The sequence below is a fragment of the Myripristis murdjan genome, chromosome 13, assembly GCF_902150065.1.
Source record: "Myripristis murdjan chromosome 13, fMyrMur1.1, whole genome shotgun sequence".
NCBI classification, from domain to species: domain Eukaryota; kingdom Metazoa; phylum Chordata; class Actinopteri; order Holocentriformes; family Holocentridae; genus Myripristis; species Myripristis murdjan.
Window position 1 is genome coordinate 19,555,405 of NC_043992.1, and position 26,454 is coordinate 19,581,858.

At 41.6% G+C, this 26,454-nt stretch overlaps 1 protein-coding gene across 2 annotated transcripts; it reads left to right on the plus strand.

Moving 5' to 3' along the window:
- The first annotated feature begins 359 nt into the window (after positions 1-359).
- On the plus strand, positions 360-26,061 carry vaspb (vasodilator stimulated phosphoprotein b). 2 transcript variants are annotated; one of them, XM_030067390.1, is made up of 14 exons: positions 360-815; positions 15,316-15,487; positions 18,466-18,646; positions 19,762-19,828; positions 21,287-21,384; positions 21,729-21,973; positions 22,273-22,391; positions 22,656-22,707; positions 22,883-22,910; positions 23,026-23,068; positions 23,324-23,380; positions 24,179-24,248; positions 24,362-24,419; positions 24,531-26,061. In XM_030067390.1, the coding sequence occupies exons 1-14, from the start codon at positions 811-813 to the stop codon at positions 24,563-24,565; spliced, it is 1,230 nt and encodes a 409-aa protein (XP_029923250.1). In that variant the 5' UTR covers positions 360-810; the 3' UTR covers positions 24,566-26,061. The 2 variants fall into 2 exon arrangements, with proteins under 2 accessions (XP_029923250.1, XP_029923251.1); XM_030067391.1 differs by lacking the exon at positions 23,324-23,380.
- Positions 26,062-26,454: the final 393 nt, after the last annotated feature.

Here is a 26,454-nt window from a genome sequence, read left to right on the forward strand (position 1 = left end):
AAAAAAAAAAAAAAAAAAAAGAAAAGAAAAGAAAAGAAAAAAACCCAATATAAACTACTTTTAGCAAATACATTCGTTTAAAATATTACTTGCATGTCTAACACTCGTTTTCTCCTCTTCATTCACTCTACCATAACAGCTTAAAGTGAATGCGCGCCATTAAACAAACAAACAAACAAACATTGCGATTTATTACAATTTGCGTTTTATTTCCGACCAAATGTATGTATGTAGAATGTGGTGACGGGTCGCATTCATTTATCTGTTAAATGGGTGAACGTTTTGTTTTCCGAGGCGACAGTGAAGGCAGCATGAGGCTCTAGCCTACTTTGAAGCTGGCGGGTTGGGCCGCACTCCAATGAATTTACACAGACCTACGGCCGGGAGAGAGGAGAGGAAAGTCTGGCGCACATTCACGGTTTTGTCCTGAAGACACCGGGCCGAAAACCAACACCGGGAGGGAGGAGAGAAGTTCTCTTTTTGTCCTAATTGTGCTTTTTCCTTCTCCGTTCCTCTGAGATGGTTTATTAGAGACCCCAATGTAGGATAGTGATTGGAGTTGACAATCCCGCTTCACTACTGTATCTCCTCTCACCCCCCCTCTCCTCCTCCTCTCTCTCCACAACCAGGAAATCGTCGAGGTGTGCTTCTTTATCCTGCTTGTGGCTACCCCGTTTGCGGGTGTAGATGCGTGTGTCGCCGATTTTTGTCGTTTTTCTATTTTATTCGTTTGCCTTTTAACCCCCGGACTTCAACTCTGAAGTCAGCCAAACTTGTATACGAGGAGAGGACCTCCACTCTGGCCGAACAATGAGGTGGGTAAAGCGGCTTCAAATCCCTTCATCTTCATTGTGTGTCCAGGCTACATTTTTGTTTGTTTTAGCTAGTTATAGAGTAGTTTTATAAAAGCGACGGTTATTTAACTGGCAACGGCACACGATGAATGAACATTTCAAATGGCACTTTCAAGTGTAGGCTACCACGTAGTTTTGTTGCTTCAGCACCAAACACGTCTCCCACTCAGACATGAGCCGAGCGCCTGGCTGTTATGGTGTTTCAATTAAGAGGCACTTGCTATTTTGTAGCAGTGTGTCTTTTTTGCTGTAACATTTGTAACTGAGTGACTGGGTGGCTGCGGGTTGTGTGGTCCACTCGGTGGCTCAGTCCAGCCAGTGCAAATCTGCAATCAAGACACAGACGAGTTAAAGTGAGCGGGTCAAGTGACAACATAGTTTTCTATCTGTTGCAAACGCTCCATGTTGAGTTGACTGCTTTATGTGTTTACCACCGCACCTATTTATGGCAGTTTCCTCTGGCTGCAGCAATTTAGCTTAGCGCCAATAAAGGCTGTTACTGTAGAATGTAATTATAGAAGTATTAATATAAATTTGATACTTTGTTGCCCCCCAGTTGGCAGTTCTCTCTTCATCGCAGCTCAGAGGTCACTGTCAGCCACAGGGCATATGTTAGAGGTTCAGTGCCTTGCTCAAGGGCACTTCAGCAAGACATCTGAACCTTGCTCTTCCAGTTGAAGTATAACCACTTGGTTTCTCTGCCGCCCCAAATATATATCACTGTGTACATTATAGTGCAGGACTACCCAGCCTTCAGTTCCACAGCCACACATTAAGCTGCCCTTCGTCTACTATTTTTCTCCCTCTGGGAATAGGCTATGGGAGGGTTGCACCCGGAACAAAATTGCTCTGTGGAAGACTCATGTCCACGAATTCCACATCCTGTCACAGCCTGTGCAGTTGGCAATTACATGCTTTGAAGCTACCGCTCTTGGCTAGGACTTCTCTGGGCTGATTTTTCCCTTTCCTTCACTGGTTTTCCCCTCTCCTTCACATTCAAGCTGAGTGGTGCTCCGGCTCTGATGAGGGACCAGATTTGACACACGAGAACGTGTTGTACAAGAGTTTAATTCTGGACTATGAAGTTCAGAGTACAAAGATTGAGGGTTGATGACTAACCTGTACAACTAGTTCTTTATCTCGAGCCTATCTCACTGCCCTTTTTCATAACAATATTTCATGGCCTGGCCCATGGGTTGGTCTAGGGTTTGTATTTGTTTTGCACACATTTCTCTATGTAGCAGTAATAAGGGGGACTTGAACCACATAATATCCTGTTATTCGCCAAGATAAAACATAATCACGTATGTTAGTGAGGCTACTTCTTAACCTACTTAAATAGGTAGCACATATTTTTCTATGTTAAGACGCTTGTCTTCACATAACACGTGGGCAGCATTAATACAAGTTGTGTGTCTTAAAGCATTTAGGAGTTCCCTCATTAATACAGAAAAATATATAGCAAGGTACTTAAAATCTAAACTTATCTACTCTACAGGGAGAGCCTGTGATCACAGTGTGAATGATCTACCATGTATTGTTCTTGTGTTCACATTAATGTGGTACACACACAGACGCCACCATGACAACATAAGGTCCATGGTAGCGGGACATAAAAATCATTCCACGCCCCACAAAAAGATAAGATAAGAGGCATTGTCAAATTCTTGAAAAAAAAAACAAAAAACACTCAGCTCATTTAGATAGCACAAAACGCTGCCCTATGCAGACTGTTAACATTATGATTTTTTGTGTATAGCCAGCTTTTTTTTTTTTTTTGCCTCATAGTGGCATCTCTTTTATCAGTTGATAATGTCATGGCTTACATTACCTGGTTACTGCTGTAACTGGCTTTCAAATGAGCGGATAGCCTAAACAGTTCACGTCACCTTTTATAATAGGTGAGGAATGGAATGCTATTCCACATTCAAGTTCATTGTCTCTCATCCTTCTGGAATGTAAATGTTGACACAGAACTGCAGCCCACTGGTCAAAAGTACAACAATTTCCCCCAACGCAGCACAGCGCCAACACAGCATCCCAACTTTACCCAGGCCTTCTCAGTCAATAGAAATGTCTCTGCCACTTTGTTCTCCACTGACCACTTGAACCGGGCATCTGTGGGTTTATGAAGCTGCCATTTTTAGTACCACGTGTTCCAAAAAATGTATTTATTCACTTTCGAAAATTAGAAAAGGAGCACACGTGCAATTTGATGTTCATTGTTGAAAAATGTTGTGCTGTCTTTGAAGATCATGCCCCTAAATTCTCACTCTGTTTGTATCCTTAATTTTTTCTGAGTGTAAATTGTTTATAGAAAAAAGAGTCACTGTTTACAGAGCCAAACATCCCAACCAAGACCATATTCTGCTGTGATTTCTTATCTCTGTTTTTGGTGACACAGGAAATGCATCCGTCTGTATTATGATTCATTGTTATTGTCAGAGAGGTGACTCCTGCTATGACTCGCTGGTCATGTCTCTGACTAAACGATTGTCTGGTGGAAACTGTATGGCTGCCCCTGTTCTCAAAAATACACACACACACACACACACACACAAACACACAGACAGACAGACAGGTGTAATGCTTCTCTTTAACATGCTGTTTTTGAGGCTGGAAGCAATGCCAAGCTGGCTTCTTTGAGGTGGTAGGAGAAAGCTGCTCCGCTTGTCTCTTTGTACTCTTGTCTGAGGTCATTATTGATCAAACTTAAAAGCAGGGAAATGGTCTCCTCCTCAGTCTCCTTTGTGTCTCGACGCCTGCCTCCTCCATATGATAGAACTGCCTTGGCTGCAAAGTGGTATGGTACTAACCGGAATGTGGATTCACAGTGGATCTTCCCATTTGTCATCATCTCTTCCTCTATAAAAACATGTGACTTCTTGACCTCATGTCCCCATAGGCCAGCAGCAGCTATTCAAAGCATTTAGTAACATTACTGCATCCGTCCTTTGAGGCATAACAGATGAAACTCATCCGTGTTGCGATTGATGGGCATTCATGACTTGGTATTGTGTAATATCCATCAGTTTGTGTAGTCTGCGTTGGGATGTTGCCTCTTCATGTCTCCACTTGTTCTCTTAATTCCTTTTTACACTCATTTCTCTTTTTTCGTCTTTAAAGTCTGAACAGTGGGCAGAATCTGACAGATGTTGATTCAGCCTATGTGCAATGTTTCTTGCTAAATTCATTGTGGAATTCAAAATACTGAAGAAATTCTAACATGCTCTTAGATCCACACAGTTTTCACTTTGATGAGGAGTCTCTAGACGACCGTCATCAAAGTGTCATGAGTATTTCTTGATCATCAGTTTAACTGTTACCTTCAGTGCCTTTTACAAAACTGTAGTTGGATTACCGGTATTCGTTCTACACCATACAGATGACTGAACATTAGCAGTCTTTTGGATTAGTTTTTCAGCTAAGGCGTTCTAAACATACACACTTACCCCCACACCAGAGAAGCAATAACAATTTGAGGTAATTGGCATGTGCTTGTGGGAATTTTTGCCAATAATGAAGTAAGAATAATGGCTTTATTTCATGCACCATAAAGAGATGTATATTGATATGCACCTCAGAGGGCTCTTTAGGGCATTGCTGTACAGTTGGTGTGACAGTGTGGCAAACTCATCACAATGCCTGTGTGTTTCATCATTCCAAGCTCTCCATTTATTAAATGTGTTGCCTTGTGTGTTTTTGCCTCACAACACCTAATCATTTCGACCCCCTCCTCTCTAACAATTTACCCCCCATAGGTCCTCCCACTTCTCATACTCATAAATAGGCCATTATGCTGGCCTGCCCCGTGGATTAGACGCTTTGCTACAGGAGTTGCTCAATGTACAAAACCTTCTATTGTCTCCTTAGTGACAAATCCAGTTTCCTCGGTGGTGGCTGTTGTTGTTTTTCTTCTTTTTTATTGGCCGTCTAGGCTGTTTCATTCTCTCTGCACGGGATTATTTCATCTGTCTTCTCTTACACTAACCTTTGAAATAACCAGATTGTTGTACATGTCTCAATCACCATAAGTAGTTGCTCTGCAAGCCTCACCTTTTGGACATGAATTTCACCCATTTTTTTCTCTAGAAAAATTTAATTCTGAGAAAATATTCCTTAGACTCCTTACAGTTGAAGACAAAAGATTATGCATTTCCTAGGAGTAAAGCTATCGCTGGTGAAGATGGTAAACAGGAAGTGAAATAGGGCTTTAGTGACCAACCACTGAGCAAGAAACATTAGCATACCCTGCAGCATGGGAAAACTGCCTCTGTTAGTCAGTCTCAAACCCAAGAGGCCTTTTTTTTTTACCTTCCATAAAACTGAGAATGCCATTCATGTAGCTTGCAGCAGCAACTATACTAAAACACATTGGTATGGATATTAAACGAGAAATTTTACATGTGGAGTTTGTGTTTCTTTTTTTGTATTTCTTCTTCTTCTTTTTGCTTTTATTTTAATGTCAAAGTTGGCAAAATTTGTAGGATGTAGCTGGACCAAATACAAGTAAGACATGTAGAAAACCCTGTGGTCTTGTGTGTAGCCAAGCAGAGTGGTAACATCCCAGCTGATGGAGAATCTGGGCCTTACATCATAGTGACACTAAAGCTTGTTGTGGGCAGAGATGCTGTAATGATATATTGTATGGTCAGCACTGACCGCCGCTAATGGCTGCATAGATACAGCACGCTGAGATTCATCATGGCTCCTTTCCGTAATGGAGAGTAATGGATGCCAGGCAGTGTAAAAACTGCTTCATACTGTCAGCCATCTTAAACACTTACCTTTCATGTCTCCTGACCTTAATTTCACCCATCTAGGATGATGGTGATTGCTGATACAGCAAGGCTGCATTAGATGGGAGATAGTTTGGAGGAAAAACAAGCCAGGCACCACCCTGGCCGGTCTATTCTGCAGCTATTTCCATATACTTTTCATCAAGTACCGTTTATATTGTGGCTGGTAAAGACATCATTGCACCAGGAGAGTTTGACCACCCATGAACTAGAGGGTAATGACAAAACAAAACAACAGAGACACACTGAACAGGGAGAACTGTTATGACTTTTTTCAAGATTGGAGACTGAACCATTTCCTGCCTGGGTGACATTTTTGTGAGTGATTAGCAATATGCCTGTAATCGTGTTTACAGAAACAGCTTTTTTGTTTTGGCTGGCTGAGATGCTGGCTGAAGCTTCCAGCATTTTCTCTGACTGTTTTTTGTGTCTGGACTCCAGCTAGAGCTGCTTGAACGTGCTAGATTAATGAATTGAGTTCAACATTTCACTCTGTTCAGTGGTCAGAAAGGCCTGAACCCTTTTGTGAAAGAATCATCTAGTGTTGGCATCTGATATGCCAGTGGGTGAACTGCATCACTGTCCTGAATGTTGCTTTTGTTTTTTGGGTGCTTCTATAGGTGTGTTTCTGTTCTTGCTAATATCAGTGTCTCAGGCATTATCAGCCATTATGCAGATAACCGGTGGTTTACTTTTTACAGTCAATATAGACAAATGGGTAGCTATTTCCTTATAATACTTAAAGCACAATTGGACACACTGACAAAAGGCTAGAAATATTCTGAAGTCCTGCCTCCTTCCCTCTCTCTACTTTGGGCTTAAATTTAGATAACCCACTCATGTGGAATGGATAGAGTTTACAAGACAGGACAACAGAGAAAATGGGAGTTTTCTGTCATCTGTGTGTTACCACGAATCGTTCTTCTCCAGAGGGGTACGCCTGCCTCTTCCCCAGCCCAAGTTGGGGAGGATGTGCTCTAACCTGTAAAAGGAATTGAAGTCAGTGAGGAGGACAGAGGTGATTTGATTGTTCCAAATAAGGGCATTGAGAGTGCCAGTTGTGCCCCCCACCTCCCCCACCCACTCACACTGCCTCAGAGGCAGGAAGGAATTCTTCGCCACTCCTTCAAGTGGTCAGACACCAAGAAGAGAAAGCTCTCGGCCAACACGTCTATTCAACATTTCCACAATGTTGGAGGGATGTTGGATAAACGAAGCCAGAAGATCGTAGGCAATTGATGAGTCAGCACACAAAGAATGCTGAGGATTTGTAGTGCGGGGGGTGGGGGAGTGTTTCCATCACTGGTAACAAAGTATTTCCAAATAGAGAAGTCCAGAGTGGCAGTGTCTGACTCCATTCAGACATAAGACGCCAAGACGAAGAGCTTAAGAATAGTCAAGATAGCCTGCATGCTAGTTTCTGTGTGGCTGACTCGTGCAGGCAGAAAGCAGTAGCCTGCAGCGTGTGTGTGTGTGTGTGTGTGTGTGTGTGTGTGTGTGTGTGTGTGTGTGTGTGTTTGTGTGCTGTTTGCAGCATGCTAGGACCTGTGTGAGAAGAAGCAGGCATGAGGAACAGGACGAGAAAAGAGACGCAGTGGAGGAACAGCAGGCATTTGTTTGTCCAACCTTATATTCAGTCTAAGATTTTATTTCATTCTCATGTATTTAAGCGGGCAGGGAGATAACATTCCAAAACTGTGTATTTCTGTTTAAAGAGGGAAAAAATATTAATTGAAATATGTCAGTCAGTACTTAACAAAATATCATCTTTTCTCAGAAAGGTTGTACTTTTTTTCCAAAATGAATTTTGCTCTTATTTCTCCGTTTCTCTTCTAAGAGGATTTGACACCTTCCCCTCAAAGGTTTGGTATTTTGAATAAAACACTATTCAGTATCTTAATTTACAACAGTACCCAGTATAATAGGACGTTTGTGCATGGATTATGTTCCTGGATCATTTTTTGTTTTTCATCCAGTTCCCATTTGAGGATGAGAAGCTGATGGCTGGCTACATATTAACCTTTATATGACCACTGTCTCTCAAAAAGGGAAACGTACCAGACAGTATCTAGTGGCTCTTGTGTCTCATCATGACAACTGCTCTTAGTAGTTTCAAGGCTTCATTTATGAATTTGCTCTGTCATTGATACTGACACGAGACACACTCAGCAGTGTTGGTCTGAGTTTGTTTTACAGCTTCAGAGAAGTTGGTGTTAATGTTGTGTGTATGTCGGCTAAACGTCACTGTGACAGCCATGTTCTTGGCCTGAGGCTGGGGTGAGAGCACTGCACTGTCAGATGACTGGGCCAACTTCAACAGGCTATTGTGTGGCCTCAGCATGTCCGAGTCAGCATCAGAGGTCAAGCACTTTACCACAACTATGACCCCTGTCGTGTGTGTGTGTGTGTGTGTGTGTGTGTGTGTGTGTGTGTGTGTGTGTGTGTGTGTGTGTGTGTGTGTGTGTGTAATAGGGCAACACAGTTCTGGCAATTTTGTGTGTTTTTTTCCCCTCATCCTCCTGCTGTACAATGAAATGGATGGTGGTATTTTGGGTTTTCTCACATTTTGTGATAAAGCAAAATATTTTCATTGACAGCTTGTCAGGAGGTCAAGAGTCCTGTGGACCTCCAGAATCACAAAGCTGCTGAAAACCATCTCTAAGAAAAAAAAAAAAAAAACAAGAGTCTGTTGCATTTTGGAAACTGCCACTGATTTCCTAATTTGACTGATTGTGCGGTGCCAGTTTCAGAGTGTCATGAGAATGTCATGCTGTTTTCTCCCACGTTGCGTATCAGTAACTAATACTTCCTTCTCTCACTTCTTGTACAGTTGTGACTGTCTTTGTGATCATTTTGGTGTAGGCCCGTGTCATTCACCCAGGTGTTGTGGACAGGGAAGTATGCCCTGTTGCATTCATGCTTCTTCTGTGAATGAGTCACAGAGTGAAAAAACGTCTATCTTCATAATTTAAACTAGCACGTAGCCTTACAAAAAAAACAAGAGGAACAGCTTGCTGATGGGGCCGGATCATTTCATCCTATGGCTTCCAGTTCAGGGAATTTTCCCTAAATAAACAAGAATAACTTTATAAAATGTACATAAAACAAGTAAAATCAACTAAATAAACAAATTTACACTTGAAACAAGTGAAATTACCACAGCATTGGTGGGGATTAACATATTTAATAGAGTATATAACTCAGTACATGTGGCGGGTTTCCCTCTATTCTGATTCATCGTCTGCAACTTAGAAATGGGACTTCTATTTTTATCAGGTCCTGAAAGAGAGAAGAGGTGTGTTGGTCACACAGAGGCTGTATTAAGTGGCTTATTTTCATTCCCTTTCTGGTTTTAATGTGACATTTCAACAGTTGGCCAAGAAGAAGATGAGCAGTGAATCACCCTGTTAAATTTATTCATTTTCTTAAGGTGATGCGAGGCCACCTGAGATTTCCGAGTCTATAGTCATATCCATTTCTCAGGTCCGTTATTCCCATATATATGACTCAGTTTGATAAATATGCTGAAGATGAGTCGTATTTAGGAGCACATGAAGCTGATGTTATTGTTGGACTGTATTGCAATAGCTGGTTAAAATGTCTGTGCATGAGTTATTCTAAGAGGCCTCAGTCTGATGCACTTATATCTGGGTGTTAGCTGTGGAGACAGACATTTCCTCCTGAAGGCAAGGGTAACACAAAAGCATTATTAAAAACATTATTAAAAAATGATAGTTGACTGAGCTTGTGAGGCCAAAAAAGCCTACTGATACAGTTTTATTATGAAGCCCTGGAAGAGGGGGAAGCCTGATGGATTTAGAGGGACATGAGGGCTCAATGCAGAGAGGGCGACATGGTCTTACTCCGCTCTGTGTTTACATATCCCTGTGTAACTTCCTAACGAGTGATATCATGTATTTCATATGCAGCGTTTTATTCAGTGTACATACCCAATGTAATGTTTATGGCGTGATATCCATAGATGAGTAATGATGCACTCATTGCATCAGTGCGTCGATTATAAATACTCCAGAGTCTGGCCTGAATCAATATGAAAAGCTTTGAATGGATTAATTTGCAGTTTGAAAAAAAAAAATGTTGTAATGATCTAACAGAATGTTATTATTTGCCAAAAAAAAAAAATGCCCATGTTTTTCTTTGGGAATATAAGTTGAAGTAATTCTGTCAAGGTAATTTTTTCGGAGGAAAAAGGAGAGTCCTACATTGTTACCTGTTTATTTAATGGTTGTAAAATGTTAACTAAAAGAGCTTAATAATAACGTTTACTGGAATCATGTTTTACAAAGTCAAATTGAAATGTTCCAACAAGAACTTTCTTAAATTGAATTGCCAACTGTGATTCAGAGAGAATGAGTGAGGCAGACGAGTGGAGTGGTGAAAGAGCATGGTGGGACGGCCAGGTAAACAGAGGAGGAGAGGAGGAGGGAGCGACAGAGCCACTGGGCCTGACTGTACTTGCCGGTGCATTTGGGGAAAGCTGTGAGAGCACAGCCATATACAGACATTTCCAAGAGAGCGAGTGCCCCGGCTGCGCACTGTAGTTTCCTGTTAACCCCTCACTGACCAAGGAGCCTATTCTGGCTCTGTTGACAGCAAGTGAAAGCCTAGTTCAGTTTTATGTGTATTTATTCTGTATATGTCTGTGCTATGCCTGGATACAGATTATAATCTTCATTGTGATGTGTAGGCATCCACTGCTGCATGTGATTGAGATGGAAAATTCCCACTCCGCTGCTTGAGTTATTTTAAAGGTTGGAGGCTCAAAATCCTCCCTCAGAGCATCAGCCACTGACCTATTTGTGCTTACTCAGAAAACCTCTTAAGTCAACTGGTCACTTAGCTTAGCTTAGCTTTGCAGCGGGCTGCAGTGTGCTCACTAGTGGACAATGGCGGTCTGTGGCCGTAGGAAGGCCAGGAATAGACCGTTTATGGCTGTGCCTGTCATGCTTCATTCCTGTGCTAACATGACGTCCTGCCAAACGCCTGCATTTCTCTATAACCTACACCCTTACGGCCGGGTCAACATATGGACACACATGTTGGCATGTGGCAGGTTGACAGGTGTGTGTGTGGGTGTGTATGGGTCTGTGTTTTTATGTGTGTGTGCCCCAAACGCTTTTAGAGTCTCGGTGTCCGTCGTTCAATCAATAATTCAACTCCTCACTCTCAGTCTTGCTCCTGAGCTCCCGCTTTCCCTGCCATTAAAAATGCATCCGTTTCCCAGTCCCTCTGTGTCCCCTCCCAGTTCCCACAAGTCCTCGCCGCCCCACACATCAAGAGCATGCTCAGTGCGAATACACCCATCAGAGAACACCACACTATTTTGCATGTTGAGCCCAGCCACCCCTGGGTGAAACAGCATGTGCCAAGCATTTGTTTTACCCTGCCTGAAGTGACTGATGGGTGGGCTTTGCCAGTTCAAGGATTATTCTGGTCACGGTGGATTTTAATATGCTGTTATCAGAGAATCTTATCATGAGACGTATCTTCCTACCACTGACTTGCACTGAAGTCCCAGAAATATTGAAGCCAAATTTCTGACATAGCGAACTAGTAACACGATCCATCTACATAGTGTGTACCACACCTTGCCCCAACAAAGTGTTAACAAACATGATTTTGTGAATGAAACCTGGCTCCATAGGTGCATCTGTTGTATTACGGATAAGGAAGTAAGCAAAACACTACAACATAGCTGTATCATAGTAACGATGTTTTGATTGATCTTTGAGATTTCTCTAGTGATCACATTGCTACAAAAAACAGGGATATCACAAGGGAGTGAGGTTATTCTGTTAAATGGGCTCAACTTTTACCTTTTTCTGTGTTATCCTTTTAAGATGGATGCTGAAAACGTTTAGACAATCACAGTGATTGACAATCTACGCAACACTATCTGAAGCGTGTTGCAGTTATTCACATTATCTAGTACACCGAGCAGGTCACAACAGATGCTGTGAATCACATGGAAATACTGTTTTTCCAAGGAGCTACAGAAGGAGCAACTCTTTCTAAAATGTTCTGAGTGCTAGTTCCTGAGAAGAGGGAAGCCAGTCCCCCATATCACTGCGACGATCGTCCTCATTTTCCTCTCCTTTATTTGATTTAGTCGCCGCTGTCACCACCTTTTTGTCTTACAACACGTTTCCCAGTTAACATGGACTCCTGTGTGAATTTAAATGTTATCTGCTCGTAGGAAAATGCAGCACCTGTGTGTGTGTGTGTGTGTATACATATATTTATAAATATATGTATATGTGTGTGTGTGTGTGTGTGTGTGTGTGTGTGTGTGTGTGTGTGTTTGCATTGATTGTCCAGGCTCAGGCAGGCCTTATTAGGCAGTGCTGGCAGCAGGAAGTGGGTTGTGGCTTTGGTGCTGTGTCACAGGAAACAGCAGATTGTATCGCAGGCAGGCAGATGGAAGGAGAGGGAGAAGAAATGGATTAGGGAGAGCAAAGAGAAATGAGGAGAGGAGGAGGAGGGATGGTTAATATGCTTTTACCTTGTTCTCTTTTCCTCAGTCTTTCTGCATCTTGCCTTGCTCCTTGTATCCCTTCAATTCACTATTAATTATGAATTTATACTTTTCTTCTGTCTCCATTTCTCAGTTTTTTTTCCCATGTGATTTTTTTTTTCTTTTTCTTTTGTATGTGTGTATGTGTCTGGTCGATCTATGTGGGAAAAAGTGTAATTACATTTAATATTTTAGATTTCTGGCTGATGCCCTTAATATCTGAAGCAACTTACAGTGTGTGCATATCGTCACTCACAAATGATGCAGACCTCTGCTGAGCCAATCGGTAACAAGTGTCACCTTGTTTTGACCTGTAATTGTAGCTTCCCATTGGGCTAAACAGTGTAATTTTGAGAATGCCAGAACACAGTGGTGAGATTTTCAAGTTTTGTCAAAATATGATCAGTGGTGATTAAATGAAATGTGTGAACAAACAAATAATGAACAGATCTAGCCCTGCCCACACTTGACTGACATTTTGGATAATGTTGCCAAGTAGAGATGACATGATATGTTTTTTTTAAGGCCTAAACAAATATCTGATATTCTGCCACCCATTATGGCTGATACCAGTACATAGTTTTGTTGAAACTGGAATACAAATGCAGGTGCAAAAACCGGTTTTTGTACAGGCCTGTCTTAAAATAAGTGTTTTGTAAGCAAAAGACTATATTAAATTTATTTTGTCGTTATTTCGATGGTTTTATTAATGACAGACATACTTTAAGTAATCATCATGGACAGTAAATCCATCCCTGTTATCAGGTCAGTTTGGCTGGTTCTTACTCTTTCATGTCGCAGTCATAGACTTCATAAGACAGCTGGACAGGCTGCTGTTGATGTCAAGGTCATTTTTTTCTGCAGCCAAAGATTTTTTTAGTCTTTATGCAAATATGCAAACCCACACTGTGGCCCTAAAGACTGCTATCTAGTTGTGTTTGTGTGTGTGTACAGGCACACCTGCATGTTTTAACTCATTTGAATGTTTTTCTCCGTTTGTAATATCAGCCTTCCTTTAAGTGTGTTTGTATTTGATCTCAAAGCACATGGGTCTGTTTTGTCCAGTCAAGTGTGAGTAGGAGGAGTGTCTAGATGTCGATGTGGAGCAGGTGGAAGATTCCAGAGCCTCGTCTCTGTGGCGGAACCGCGCTCAGCTTCCTGTCTTTGTCAGCCTGCATTGTTGTCTCACCTCCCATCTTGTTTGGGATCAAACCAATCTCTTTTCTCCTCCTCCTCCTCAAATCCTCCTCTTACTGAATTCCTGCTCTTGGTCATTCACTCCCTCTCTTCTTCAACAAGTGGATTTCCAAAGCAGATGAATGCTTTGGCAATTTGACATCCATTCAAAATTGTATGAGAATATCTCAGGTTTTTTTTTGCATGTGTAGTCTCTTTGACTCTTAGTCTTCCTCTTCTCTTCATCTCCATCCATTGTATTATGTTTACTTCTGTTCGCTGGTCTCCTTTTTATTCAAACACACATGTGTTGAATATATCAGTGCATAGTTATTTTCATGGTATCCATGCCAAGGGAGGATTTAATCTCTAAGTGAGTCAGTCAGCAAATAGTATTTTGGATATGCGTGTAGAGTATCTACCACTCAAGTATACAGTAAGTCATTATTTTGGGAAAGAAAAAAAAGGCAAAAGAATACTCACAGCTTTGTTTGTACAGTGTTTCACACAAATACAGGTCTTTGGCAGCACTGCCTTTTTCTCCTTTGTAAAAATGTTTTTTACTCACGGTTTGGGGGGGAGGGGGGGGGGGGTTGTTTCTAATGCACTATTTGGATTTGACACATAGGACAGGTAAGAGAGTTTAGGAAAACATTCAAGGAAAAAAAATCTAATTTGATATAGTTCTCCAGTTCTCAAATTTGATATAGTTCTCTGTGTTTGACTTGTTTGACGCTATCTGAACTGCAGAAACATTGCTGCCCTAAACAGGTTAAAGAAATGTGACAAACCTTCAACAGACTGTTTGACCACATTTCCCAGCCTTCATTAGATGTCCATTGTAATGGTGGATATCCACATGCTGAGGTCCTTTCAGAGGCAGTGTGTTGTGACGGTGTGTTGAGTTAGTCCAGATGAGGCCAGGTGAAGCTGGAAGGACTGGCCCCAGTCTCTGCAATGACTTGTTCATAGTAGAGGCTAGAAAGTGTCACATATCTCGTTTGATTTTTTTTTTCCCCCTTTCCTTTCGTTCAAAGTCTCATGTCTCTCTCAGAGCTCAAACTTTCCACTAGGGCTGGGCAGTAATTCAATATTATCAGTAAGAGTCTTTCAGTGGAATCATATCTTAATGACATAACGCTGCTGAGTTATCATGTTACGCACTCATGTTGTCTAAGTGATAGAAAGCAGCTACTAACTTCAAATGTCTAACAAATGTGATATTTATTTTATCATTAAAGAGTTACATTGAAACTTTTAATTTGATTTAATCTCATTTTAATTTGATTTTGCACACAGCAGACATTGTTGTGTACTCATACTGAAACAATTTCTTGTCTATCATGAAATTAAATTTGTCCATATTGCCATGCCTCACCTTTAGTTTTTTCTTAAGTGCATTTTGTCTTTGATTTTCTTTCATTTTCATTCCCATTTTCTGTCTCCTTCTCTCTTTGCATCATGAATGCCACCGGTGTCTCTTTGTCTCCTCGTCCCTTCCAAGCTCAACCTCCTCATACTGATAATGGAATTTGTTAGATTCACGAAAAATGAAGGTCCAGTACAAGATGGTGTGTTTGCCATTTGTACAGGGCAAAATAAATAGGAAATATAGAGCTTGGTTAATATCTTGCAAACTTATATAGATAAAGCGATGAAAACTGTTGCAAACACATCTACAAAAACATGATGAGATCACTTTTTTATATATAATGTCAAGTTTAGTTATGGATTGCTACGCTAAGGAGAAAGTCCCATATTTGCTAACTGTATTCCCAAGTGAGATATTTCACTTAGCCAAACCTTGTACACTCAGATATCAGTGATGGCGTGACCAAATAATATCTAAACACAGTCTGACAAGTACTGATCATGGATTTGTGCTATAATCGTCAAGTTAAAAAGGTATAAGAACCGTCTAAATATTGTCTCTTTCTCCTCCTCCTCACAGTGAGTCGAGTATCTGCCAGGCTCGGGCCACTGTGATGATCTATGACGATGGCAACAAGAAGTGGCTGCCAGCGGGCGCGGGACCCCAGACCTTCAGCAGAGTCCAGATCTATCACAACCCCTCTACCAACGCATTCAGAGTAGTGGGACGCAAGATGCAGACAGATCAGCAGGTGTGTACTGTGTGCCACTTCTGAGGGGGTTTAGGGATCTGAGAAACTTTGTGTGTTTGAATATCTGTGTGTGTGTGTATGTGTGTGTAGTCTGTTCCTCTATCTCTCTCGTATGTCCCGAGGACGGCTGTGGTTTCCTGTGGGTGCCTCAGGGCTTATGAATTAGTGTGACAGTTTTTCTTGATGTGTGCCCGTGAGATAGTGGTGTCACATGGCATTGAAAAAGTCCCACATCTTGTAAACTGTAGATTGAGGAAATTTTGCATGTCTCACTTGAATTCACCAGTGTGTTCTCCTTTTTGTCAACTCATTGCATTGTGGTGCACAGAGGTTAAAGGCTGGTCAAACGGAGGTTGTCTTTTTGAGAGGGTTGGCTGAGCAGGCATGCTATTTACACTCTTGATAAAAATTTTAAGACCAGTTGAAAAATTGCAAGAATTTACATTTTACACTGTTGGATCTTAAGAAGGTTCTAAGTAGAGCTTCAAAATGCAAAAAGAAGAAATGGGAATGAGACAAAAAAAAAAACTGAGTAAACAACCATTAAACTGAAATAGGTTGTTCATCAGCTGATCAAAAGTTTAAGACCACAGCCTTTAAAACCCCCAAAACCCCCTAAAATATAAATACAATTTTCAAAAAAGGACTCATTTTTCAACTGGCCTTAAAATTTTGATCTTGATTTTTGGTGACTCATTGGTTGCAAGTATTCATTACTTTAGTCTAGGCAAAGCCCCCACATATTGTGATATAAAGGCCTCTCTGTGTTGAGAGGGGCATCTTATAATTACTCTCCCCTCTTATATGTATTCCAAACTGCTGATGTTGCTTCTTTAAATGTAAAAGCATCACTTGCCAAGCAGGAGATGATTTTTCCAGGGGGAGGAGCCCCTCATAGATGTTTAAATTAGCTAATGTAAAAGCCATCATGAATATCTGTTGGTTTGACTACTACATGGTATGCGTTGGCAATGGAGAGCAGCTAAATATTTATAAGAAAAAGGTGCAGACAACTGCTTTAAGAAACAGGCTGCATCACTCTCTCACTTGTGGTTTGTGGTTGCTATCAAAAAAAAAAAGTGTGGGCATCTAAATCACACTATGTGTGCTGATCTGGTTTGAGGATAGGTACCGACAAAATGAGACCACAAGGAGTTTTGATTTTTTTTTTTTTTTTTTCCTTTTTGTGAGGGTTTACTTAGCATGATGCATGCTCTTTAAAAAACAGCAGTAACGTATCCTTGCATGAATGAATCCTTGCACACACTAACACACTCAGACCAGAAACTATTTACTATACTTTTTTAAATTATTGAAATGGACAGTTAGCTTAGGTTAGCAGGGTGGTATAGTGAGTAGGGAGACTGTACTGCACCCTGAGAACTCACATCCAAGTTGCTGTGTTGGGAAAATATTTGTGCTACTCAAGTGTCCTTGAGCAAAACAGAGTCCCTACCAGCTCCACGGCTGCTGTTCTGTATCTGAAATCTGTGCTCTAACCTACATAGAGTAGGAGGGGAATTTCCTGATACATTTTTACTTAATTATATCAGCTGATAAAGGTGCTATTTATGGGTAGATGCTATTTTACATTTTAAAAAGCAGGATAAATTTAGTTTAGGTGACTGCATGCCTCACCATGGCCCCTGCTCTCCGTGCTGCCTCAGCGTCTCACTCCTTCTTTAAACATTCAGATCACTTGAAAGTTCCCCAGAGACAGATCTTAAAGTGGATGATGTTTCCTGAGAGATAGTTGGCCTGCTCAACCGTTTCCTCTGACAATTTAGGAAGAAGCCCTTCACCCTGGTCTCTCTTCTCTCTCTCTCTCTCTCTGTCGGTCTGTCTCTCTAATCTGTGGTGATACCCAAGAAGGACTCTCTTTTTTTGCTGCGTTCCTTTTTTTTTTTTTCTCTTGCCATGCTGACTGAGCCCAACTGAGACATGCAACTGGGCTCACGGTGATGGGGGGTGGAGGAGGTGATAGGGCACTGAGGAACTGATGAGGGAGAATACAGGTGGCTGTATTTCCCCTCTGCCCTCACCCTTTTACCCCTCCGCTCCCTTCATCTCTGAGAGTGCCTGTCTGCCTATAGCGTGACTTGTGCTGTGGTTACACTCGTCTTCTCAATTTCAGTGTGTATACAGGCAGTGAGGAATGATAAAAACTGAAATGGCAGATACAACCACAGCATTTATCTTCATTAATTTTTCATGTTTTCCTTTTCCTTAGGTCTCTTGAGCTTGCTACCCCCTTTCACTTACAATAAGAGATCAATGTTCCTGCCTTTTTCCTGTTTTTTTTTTTTTTGTGTGTGTGTGTGTGTTTCTGATCACATCCCCGGGCCATCCCTATTGTCTATCTGGCTTTTTGACAGGACTGTGTAAAGGTTAGGAATACCGCTGTCTGTGATGGCGGCTGAACTTGCTACCCTCTCTGTTTTTGGCGCGTGTTGCCCACTCTGATATTCACCCTGACAGGCTCTCCTCTGCTCTGTGGAATTCAGAGGCTGTTAAACAAACACAGAAATGGCGCGTCAGCACATTCAGGCCACGCTCAAACCCAGAGCTTTTTTTTTCCCCCATGCTGGCCTTCAGGCATCACGCCACCTGCTGGGTGGAATATAACGCCAAATAATCTAGCTAAAATTATCTGACAATTACACTTTTATACATAAGTTGAGATGTGGCTTTGTAGGTTGTTTAAAATTATTTTTTTCCTAATATGCAGCTCCAATTCATTACTCTTCAGAAACTACCCTTTTTATATAGTACTAACTTTCTGCTTTGGGCATTTAGTTGAAACCTCTATCCAGAGCTACTGTTTTTTTTTGTTTTGTTTTGTTTTTGTTATTTTAAGCTTGTCAAGATTCTCAAGACATAGAAAACGGTATCAAGTTATAGAAAAAACAACCATTTTTGCTCTCTGTTAATATCAGTTTGTATCCTTTCATTGTTCCTCTGTTCCTCTCCTGCCTTAGGTGGTGATAAACTGTCCAATCGTGAGGGGTCTGAAGTATAACCAGGCCACGCCCAACTTCCACCAGTGGCGGGATGCACGGCAGGTGTGGGGGCTCAACTTTGGTAGCAAGGAAGATGCTGCTCTTTTTGCCAATGGCATGATGCACGCCTTGGAGGTGCTCAGCTCCATGGCAGATGCAGGTAATGCAATACATCCCTTATCGTTGTAGAATCGCCATAACATCAGCATTACATTTTTTACTGTATTGTTCTGCTTGTGTCCTATGAATTGTGTTTTGTCTGCGTGAGAAGTATTCTGACTGCACTTGGCTTTGTCTTTTGTATCATCTGTCATGTTTCAGTGGCAAAATATTCTGGATTCACTGAAGCAGCACTAACACCACTGCTACTAATACCATCTTACAGGATTGGTACACTCTGGTTTTCCATTGCATTTTTGATTAAACAGGACCCTGTTCAGAACACAATTGTAGCTAGCCATGGCAACAGCAGTTCACCTAAGTTAATGTAAATAGTGCCGTACCCTCTTTCTTGTCAGTCTCATGGCATTCTCCAGCTGATACACTTCCAAACAGATCTGTCAATATTAAGTGCTGTTACAGTTTTCCATTTTGTACTGTGAAATTAATAGTGTTCAGCACTTTCTCATTGGTACATATATATATATATATATATATTTTCTGCTACCCACTGTTGCACTGTCTGTTGTTAGTTTGATTTGCCTCTTTGTCAATTTTCTCTGACTTTCCACTTTCATTCAGTTTGTTTATGCTAGTTGGCTATATTAAAAATGTCAGTTGTAACTTCACGTAGACCTTGTGGATTGCTTATGTGTCACTTATATCATGACAGCACTCCTACCAGCACCTTTTTTTAAGTGGACTGGTATCGGCATGCTTTTACTGTATGGGAAACCACACTGAACCATAAACAATAAGTCCAGTCTGTTTGTCCAGTGGAAAGAACATAAATCACCTTATGCATATAAACATGTAACATATACTTCTCTAGCAGGCTGGCATAGTGGTTAGCAAGACTGTCCTTCATCAGGAAGACCTTGCAAGAGCAAACATCTCCCCTGCTAACTCGTCTGCTAACAAAATGACAAAACTCTCCTTGGGCAGTCAACAAAACTGAACAGACATTGCTGTTGATGGTTTTAACATGACTTGAGCAATTTACGTGACTATTCCCGACAGGGTCAACCAACCACTCCTTAGGTCATAGCAAAGAGCATGTTCTGTCACATCTCCCTCTGAGTCACTCTAAGCATGTTTTCTGTATTGTTTTGGCAGGCTATGCAACCCTCCCCCGCCCAGTGTCGAATGGACCATCTCCGGAGGAGCTTGAACAACAACGGAGGTACCACAACTACAGACTTCCTGGGGAGTGCAGTGCCCCCCTCCCTTTACTTTAATATCCAAGCCAGCTTTTTACACAGGCCTGTCTTCAGCAGAAAGGATAGTTGTGTTAGTGCTGGTTTAAACAAAAAATAGATGTCCGTTGCAGGCCAGTTGGATTATTATTTGATCCTAGTTGGTTGCACTACAAGGCCATGTGATGTAGATGTCTCAAACAGATTTCATTGTCAGTTCAAGTGAAGTGCCCACTGGGTTTAGTTGCATAACATTCAACAGTCAGTCAAGCTGTCTTGGTTTTCTGGTAGTCCTGTTGGCACAGTTTTGCACACACGCATATGTAGAGGATTTGACGGTATTAGCCTCACACTGCTAAAGCCTCAGTCAGCCCCTTTAGGTTAAAGGTTAAAAAGACAAGGAAGGGCAACTCTTGTCACATGAGCCCCGCTGTGCCTCGTCTCCATCCATCAATCTGTTGCTCCAGTGAGACACGTTCTGTTGACACCACAGATGCCCACATTGGCAAGGCATTAACCTTTTAATCTCATTTAGCCTTAATGGTACTATGTTACAAGTCAGGGAGGCTTTGTCATTGGCCAGAGAAACTGTCTGTCAGATTGCTCGCTGCACCAGTGGTTCTCTGCTTGCTGAGGCTTAGGAAGTAAAGCCCTACCATTAAAACATTCACACAGAGAAATTCAAAATGTATGCAGGGGCTGGTGGATATTCTTTGCTTTAATGCTTTTGGGTCCACTGAGCATAGATAAGAGAATACAAGATCTTCAGTATTCACATGTGATGAATGTGGACACTGAAAGAAGACAGTGGGACGGTGATCTCCCCTCCCCCCCTTCCCTGGGCACGCTGCCTAAGTCGACCAACTGTGCTTTAAATCACACTAGGTTATGTGACTTGGGCTGATTGTGAGTGAGTACGCATGCCCGCATGTGGATCTATATTTGTATGTGCATTTTTGAGTGTGACAGATGTGCTGGGGGAGGGGGGTGGGTCGGGATAGAGGGGTGCAACAGCAATGAAGCACCACGGATCGAATTAGGCCATCGTGACCAGCTGTGGACGTTATAATTCCAGTGGTTGGCTAATCAAAATGTGCCCCCCCTCCCACAAAAACACACACACACACACATACACACGGTAGTACTAAATATACATTTTGATTGTAGCACTCCACACCGATGACTGCTGCCATAATTTGACAGAATTTTCTTTAAAGCGATGGTTGTTTGTTGAATAAACCAATAATCGGGGGTTATATATATGAAGTAAATATGAAGTCACAGATCTACTAGCTGCCAATATCCATCGTGCAACTTTCCTTTCTTACTTTCAGTATTAGTTTTGGTTTTCAGTTTTAATAACAATTCAATTGCTTTATCCTTTTGTCTACATTATGTGTCACTGGTTTGTTTTAATTCCTGTATGTGTGCGTGCGTGTGTGTAGATTGGAGCAACAGAGGCTGGAACAGCAGGAGAGAGAAAGACAGGAACGGGAACGGCAAGAAAGAGAGAGACTGGAGAGAGAGAGACAAGCTGCCGCAGGTCAGGAAACACCTGGACTGGTCAACATAACTGCACTAACTACACTACAATTCACTGCTTCATATAGATCAAAAGTCAAAGTAGCTCTTTATATTTCCCTGAGTGTTGTTTGTTCTTAATATGTCAGTAGGTTAGTTTCCTGCAAATGTTCAACACCAATATTGCATCATTTAAAACCATTTATATCTGAAATCACAAACCTTTGCAAACTTCAGATTACAAGATCGTCTGCTGATCATCATAATGGGATCTTGTGTTACGAGTGTCTATCTTTATCGTCATGTTTGTGATTCCATGAAGCCATGGTGACCAGTTATTGATTGTCTCTCTCTTATGCATTTTAGCCTCCATTCCTCCTGCTCCACCTATGGCCCCTGGAGGCCCCATGCCTCCTCCAGCTCCTCCTCCACCCCCGGGCCCTCCTCCAGGTGCTGGGATCCCTCCTCCACCAGGACCACCTCCCTCAGGACCCCCACCCGCCCCGCCTCTGCCCTCTGCTGGAGGAGGTGGAGGTGGAGGCGGAGGTGGCGGTGGAGGTGGGGGCCTGGCGGCTGCTCTAGCAGGGGCAAAGCTCCGCAAAGTATCCAAGGTGAAGACAGAACAGTGTTTCTGTAAACACTGATGGTGGATTTTGTCCCTGCATTAGTGTTATAAGCTTCTTCAAAGGATGAAGAAGCATTTGCACAATGATGGAAAAATAAGTCGATTAAGTGCTGTTGTAATAAGGCAAATGGAATTCTGCTGTTACATTGATCCAGTCTTAGATCTATTCCTAATTCCCATGATACCTGCATCCATCTAGTTTTATTGAGACATAATATACCTTCACTGTAAGCATAGTGCTTCAATTTGTGCTCACTGTGTCTCTTTGCTGTCTGCTGCCCTCAGCAGGAGGATGGAGGCCCTGCAGCTCCAGCAGGCAGGGCTGATTCCTGCCGAAGCAGCAACTCCTCTATTGGAGGAGGAGGTGACCTGATGGGCGAGATGAGTGCTATCTTGGCACGAAGGTGAGTGGCATTGGTTTGTAGTCACACAGAATACCTAGTGCCCATATACCAAAATACAGCATATTTTTTTTTTTACTTTATTTCATTTTTTAAATATTTAATAGTTATGATTTTGGTAAAGTTCATACTCATTTAACCATTTTGCCTAAACTGCCACCTAAACTGTTGTTTAGGTGGCAGCTACATAGTTTATGTACTATATGCAAGGTAAATCCATGGTACATGCATGTCTCCATGTTTAATAAACTGACTCTGTTTCCTCAGGAGAAAAGCAGCAGACACTGGGGAGAAGGCACCAACGAAGACACAAGATAACGTAAGTATTTGGTTTCTTGTTTTGTCTAACTTTATTTTACATTATTCAACAATGCAAATAATACTGTGGATGAGGCCTGACACTCTAGGTAGTGGACATTCTGGGTTAAAAAAAAAAAAAAAAGGTTTAATATGACTCATTCTTAACAAGAAGTTGCACTCTTTTTTTCCTACAGGATGATTCAGAGTCTCAAGGTCAAAGCGGTGAGAGCTGAGCATTTTTATCTGAAGCATGCCACCTACAGTACTGCCAACATTTATTGTACATCATTTACAAAGTGAATGCAATCAACCGTGTTTGTATGCATTCCCTTTTCAGACACTATTAGAAGACCGTGGGAGAAATCATCTACTATGACCAGGTAAATCTAGGATAGACATGTTTCTGTGTTCCCTTGGTAAATAAAGCTGTAACCCCCAACATGATTGATGTCTGTGTTTTAACTCACCTAAATGTATAGAGAGGTTCTGCATCACTGTGTATGTGTGTGTGTGCAGGTAAGTCTGCCCATGGATGTGTGTCCCATGTGTATGTTTTGTCTGTGTGACAGCTGTGTGAGTCTGAGTATGTCAACCATTTCCATTCTAAGAGCAGAGTGTGTGTGTTTCACTAACAGGAATAACTCCATCGCCAAGAGCATGGACTCCACTTCCTCATTGTCCCAAGGTTCCAGGTATAAACGCTGTCCTGTTTGCTCATGACCTCAGTTCCCTTTGCCTTCTCTCTCCCCTTCAGGTCAGCGCAGCCTCGCTGCTGCCTACTGGGGTAGTGCAGTACTTTTTACAGCTGATAGCACCATCTAATGGATCAGAGAATGGCATGCACATAAGGGACTTATAGGTACATCCACCAAATGGATTATAAAACTGAACAACAGTGGAATTAATGCATCTTGTTTTTACATGTCAGTTCTGAGCATTAGAAGTGGTGCTGTCATCCTGTGGTAAACTTCTCATTTTGTCTCAAAAGCTGTCTTTGGGTGTCCTCTCTGTAGTTAATGGATGTGTGCTGTGATGTAGTGGTAAAAAAGGGGGTAAATTCCAGTCAGTGATCACCATAAGATGAGCAAAAATGGATAATGTGCAGAAAGTTACATTTTAGATTAACATCAGCCTGATTTATTGTCTTGAAACTGACTCTTAAATGTGACTTAAATTCAGTGATATTATTTTGTGGAATATCTATACTATTCGAATCCTTAAAACTGACATCAATTCAAAGTATCACAAATTTTTAAAAAGTGGTTAAACTGATTGGATCTACCCTCCACTGCATCTCTGCCTTGGTGTAAGTTTGTGTTACTTCTGTGGGCCTCTGCCTCCATCTCTTTGGTTACTATGGTGATGGTTTTGACTGACATCAGGGTCATCAGTGCAGTGGACTTGCCTGGGTTTGGAAAAATGTCTGCAAGTGTGAAAGACAAAACAACGTACAAATCTATTTGTTTGGTATGTTTCTTGTCACTTCTCAGGGTGAAGCCCAGCAGCAATAGTAACGACGCAAGCACAAATGATGACACAGATTTAGAGAAAATGAAACAGGTAAATCTCTCATTAGCTCCACAGCCATGACTTCTGGATCAAAACAGCTGACACTGAATCTGAATTTATGTATCTTAATCACCACAACTAATAATCGGTTGATTTCTGCACAGGAAATTCTGGAGGAGGTGCGGAAAGAGCTACAAAAAGTCAAGGAGGAGATAATTGGAGGTGAGATTAGACTCTTAGTTCTGTCAAACACTTAAGATTAAGCACATTGCAGCTTTGGTTTAGTTTTTGTGGCGGCACTTAATGCTTGTTTTTTTCCCTCCCATTCCACAGCCTTTATTCAGGAGCTGCAGAAGAGAAGCACATAGTTCTGCTAACTGAGTGTCAGGCAGAATGGAGGGAAGAGATGGATGGAGGACCTCTTCCACTGCCCCCTCCTGTGTAGCCCAGGGATTTTTCCTTCTCTCCCACACATTTTCTCTTTCTCTCTGTCTCTTACACAGAAAGCACATGAGCATACTTGCTTATGTGTACATCATGCATATTCACTTCATGTAAATGGTAACCCAGGGAACCTCCTCACATTGCCATCCAAGACTTTATGTGATCACTTAACTAATGTTGCAGTGGTGATCCAGTCTCTCCCCTGTTCATTACTCATCCCTCTCGTATTTTTTCCCCCGTTGTTTCCAACCATTTAAGGGCACACGACTACAGCCACGGTTGCTCTTCCGCTTTGTATGTACACTCATCATAACCCTCTCTCTGCAAACGTTCTGCCACTTGTGTCCTCTCCCTCCTGTTTTCAGACATGCCAGTTATTGACAGGGCAGCGTTCGGTATTCAGGGACATCATATTATTCACATTCGTTACTGTAATAACAAGATGCTGGCATGCTGGGATTTGCCAACAATCCTCTTTTTTTTTTCCTCTTCCTCTATCTCTCTCTTGACACACCATTAATCAGCCTCAAACACTACAACAGTGAGTTCAGTTCAGACAACCTCCAGTTGTTCAAAATAGTCTCTGGTCACCTAAATAATAATTGGAAGTTGAAGAACATAACACTGCTCAGCTATGAATCAGGGACCCCTGCTCCCCCACCCCTCGCAGGGCTAACAACAAGAGCTCAATGTGATCTCTGCCTCTCAGTCAAGTGGATTTACAGCTTTCAGCAAAGGCCAAGAACGCCAGCGGCACATCGCAAACTTTCCTCGCTGCAGGATAGCAGAAATCAGATGGAGGAAGAGGAGACAAGCAAAGGGAATGTGACGGACAACCTGAGTGCTGTTATAGAGGAGTGTGTTGTAGTTTCATGATGTGAGTGTGAGAAATCATCTTCGCATTGCACTTGTTCCAGAGGAGGTGTGTGTCCATGTGCCACACTGTACTGACAAACTATTCCCTCTCACTCAGAACGAGATATTATTTGTTGGCCAGTGCAGTGGTCTTATACTGTGCTTCTTATAGTTTTTTTTTTTTTTCTTCCATTCTAGGTATGTTTTCTAACTTTGAAACATGAAAAATGGCCATGACGAGGTCAATTAATTTGGCCATGACCAACTGCCTTGAGAATAAATATATAAATATATATATAAGGAAAATATATATATTTGTTTTGAGGGAAAATGTTAGCAAAATAAAATGGTGTTTCTATTTTAATTGAGATGACTGGTGAATGGGGATTTTTTTTTTTTCCTTTTTTCAATGATTGTTTTCTTATGAGATGTTATTTTGGGTTTACTGTTGTTTCTTTTTTCTAATAGAGTATAGGCTTTTTACACTGAAGTATAAAGAAAACAGCTTAGAGACACTGGATTAGAAATGCCTTTATAGTCAAATACAGCTGCTTCTTGAAATGCATGATTTTGTCTGAGTCTTTGTGTCTGTGTGTCTTTATATATATATATTTTTAACATTATTATTATTACAAATTCATATACTAGAAACAGTTAGGCTCCAGCCAAACGACATTTAGGGAGGAATTACCGGTGCCTAACTAACACTGAGGGTTTCCAGAAGTCCGAGTTTTTAGTTTCCTCAGAGAAATGGAGCTACTGAATGAGGATTAAATGGCTTGTGCACCAAAATATGAGCAATTGTAGGATGTATTTTGTTGCAAACAGCTGCTTGGATCATCATTTTTTCTCTGAAGACTTATTTGTTTATTTATTTATTTATTTATTTATTTATTGAATGATTAGTTGAATGAATAGACTGGATGTACAGGCTACCTCTTGAAAGTTGTCAGGAATA

What these genes read in the sequence shown, in the direction of transcription:
- vaspb (XM_030067390.1), top strand. An exon ending in AGCTCCGCAAAGTATCCAAG is followed by an intron (nt 21,974 to 22,272) that starts GTGAAGACAGAA and finishes TGCTGCCCTCAG; the next exon opens with CAGGAGGATGGAGGCCCTGC. An exon ending in CAAGGAGGAGATAATTGGAG is followed by an intron (nt 24,420 to 24,530) that starts GTGAGATTAGAC and finishes CCCATTCCACAG; the next exon opens with CCTTTATTCAGGAGCTGCAG.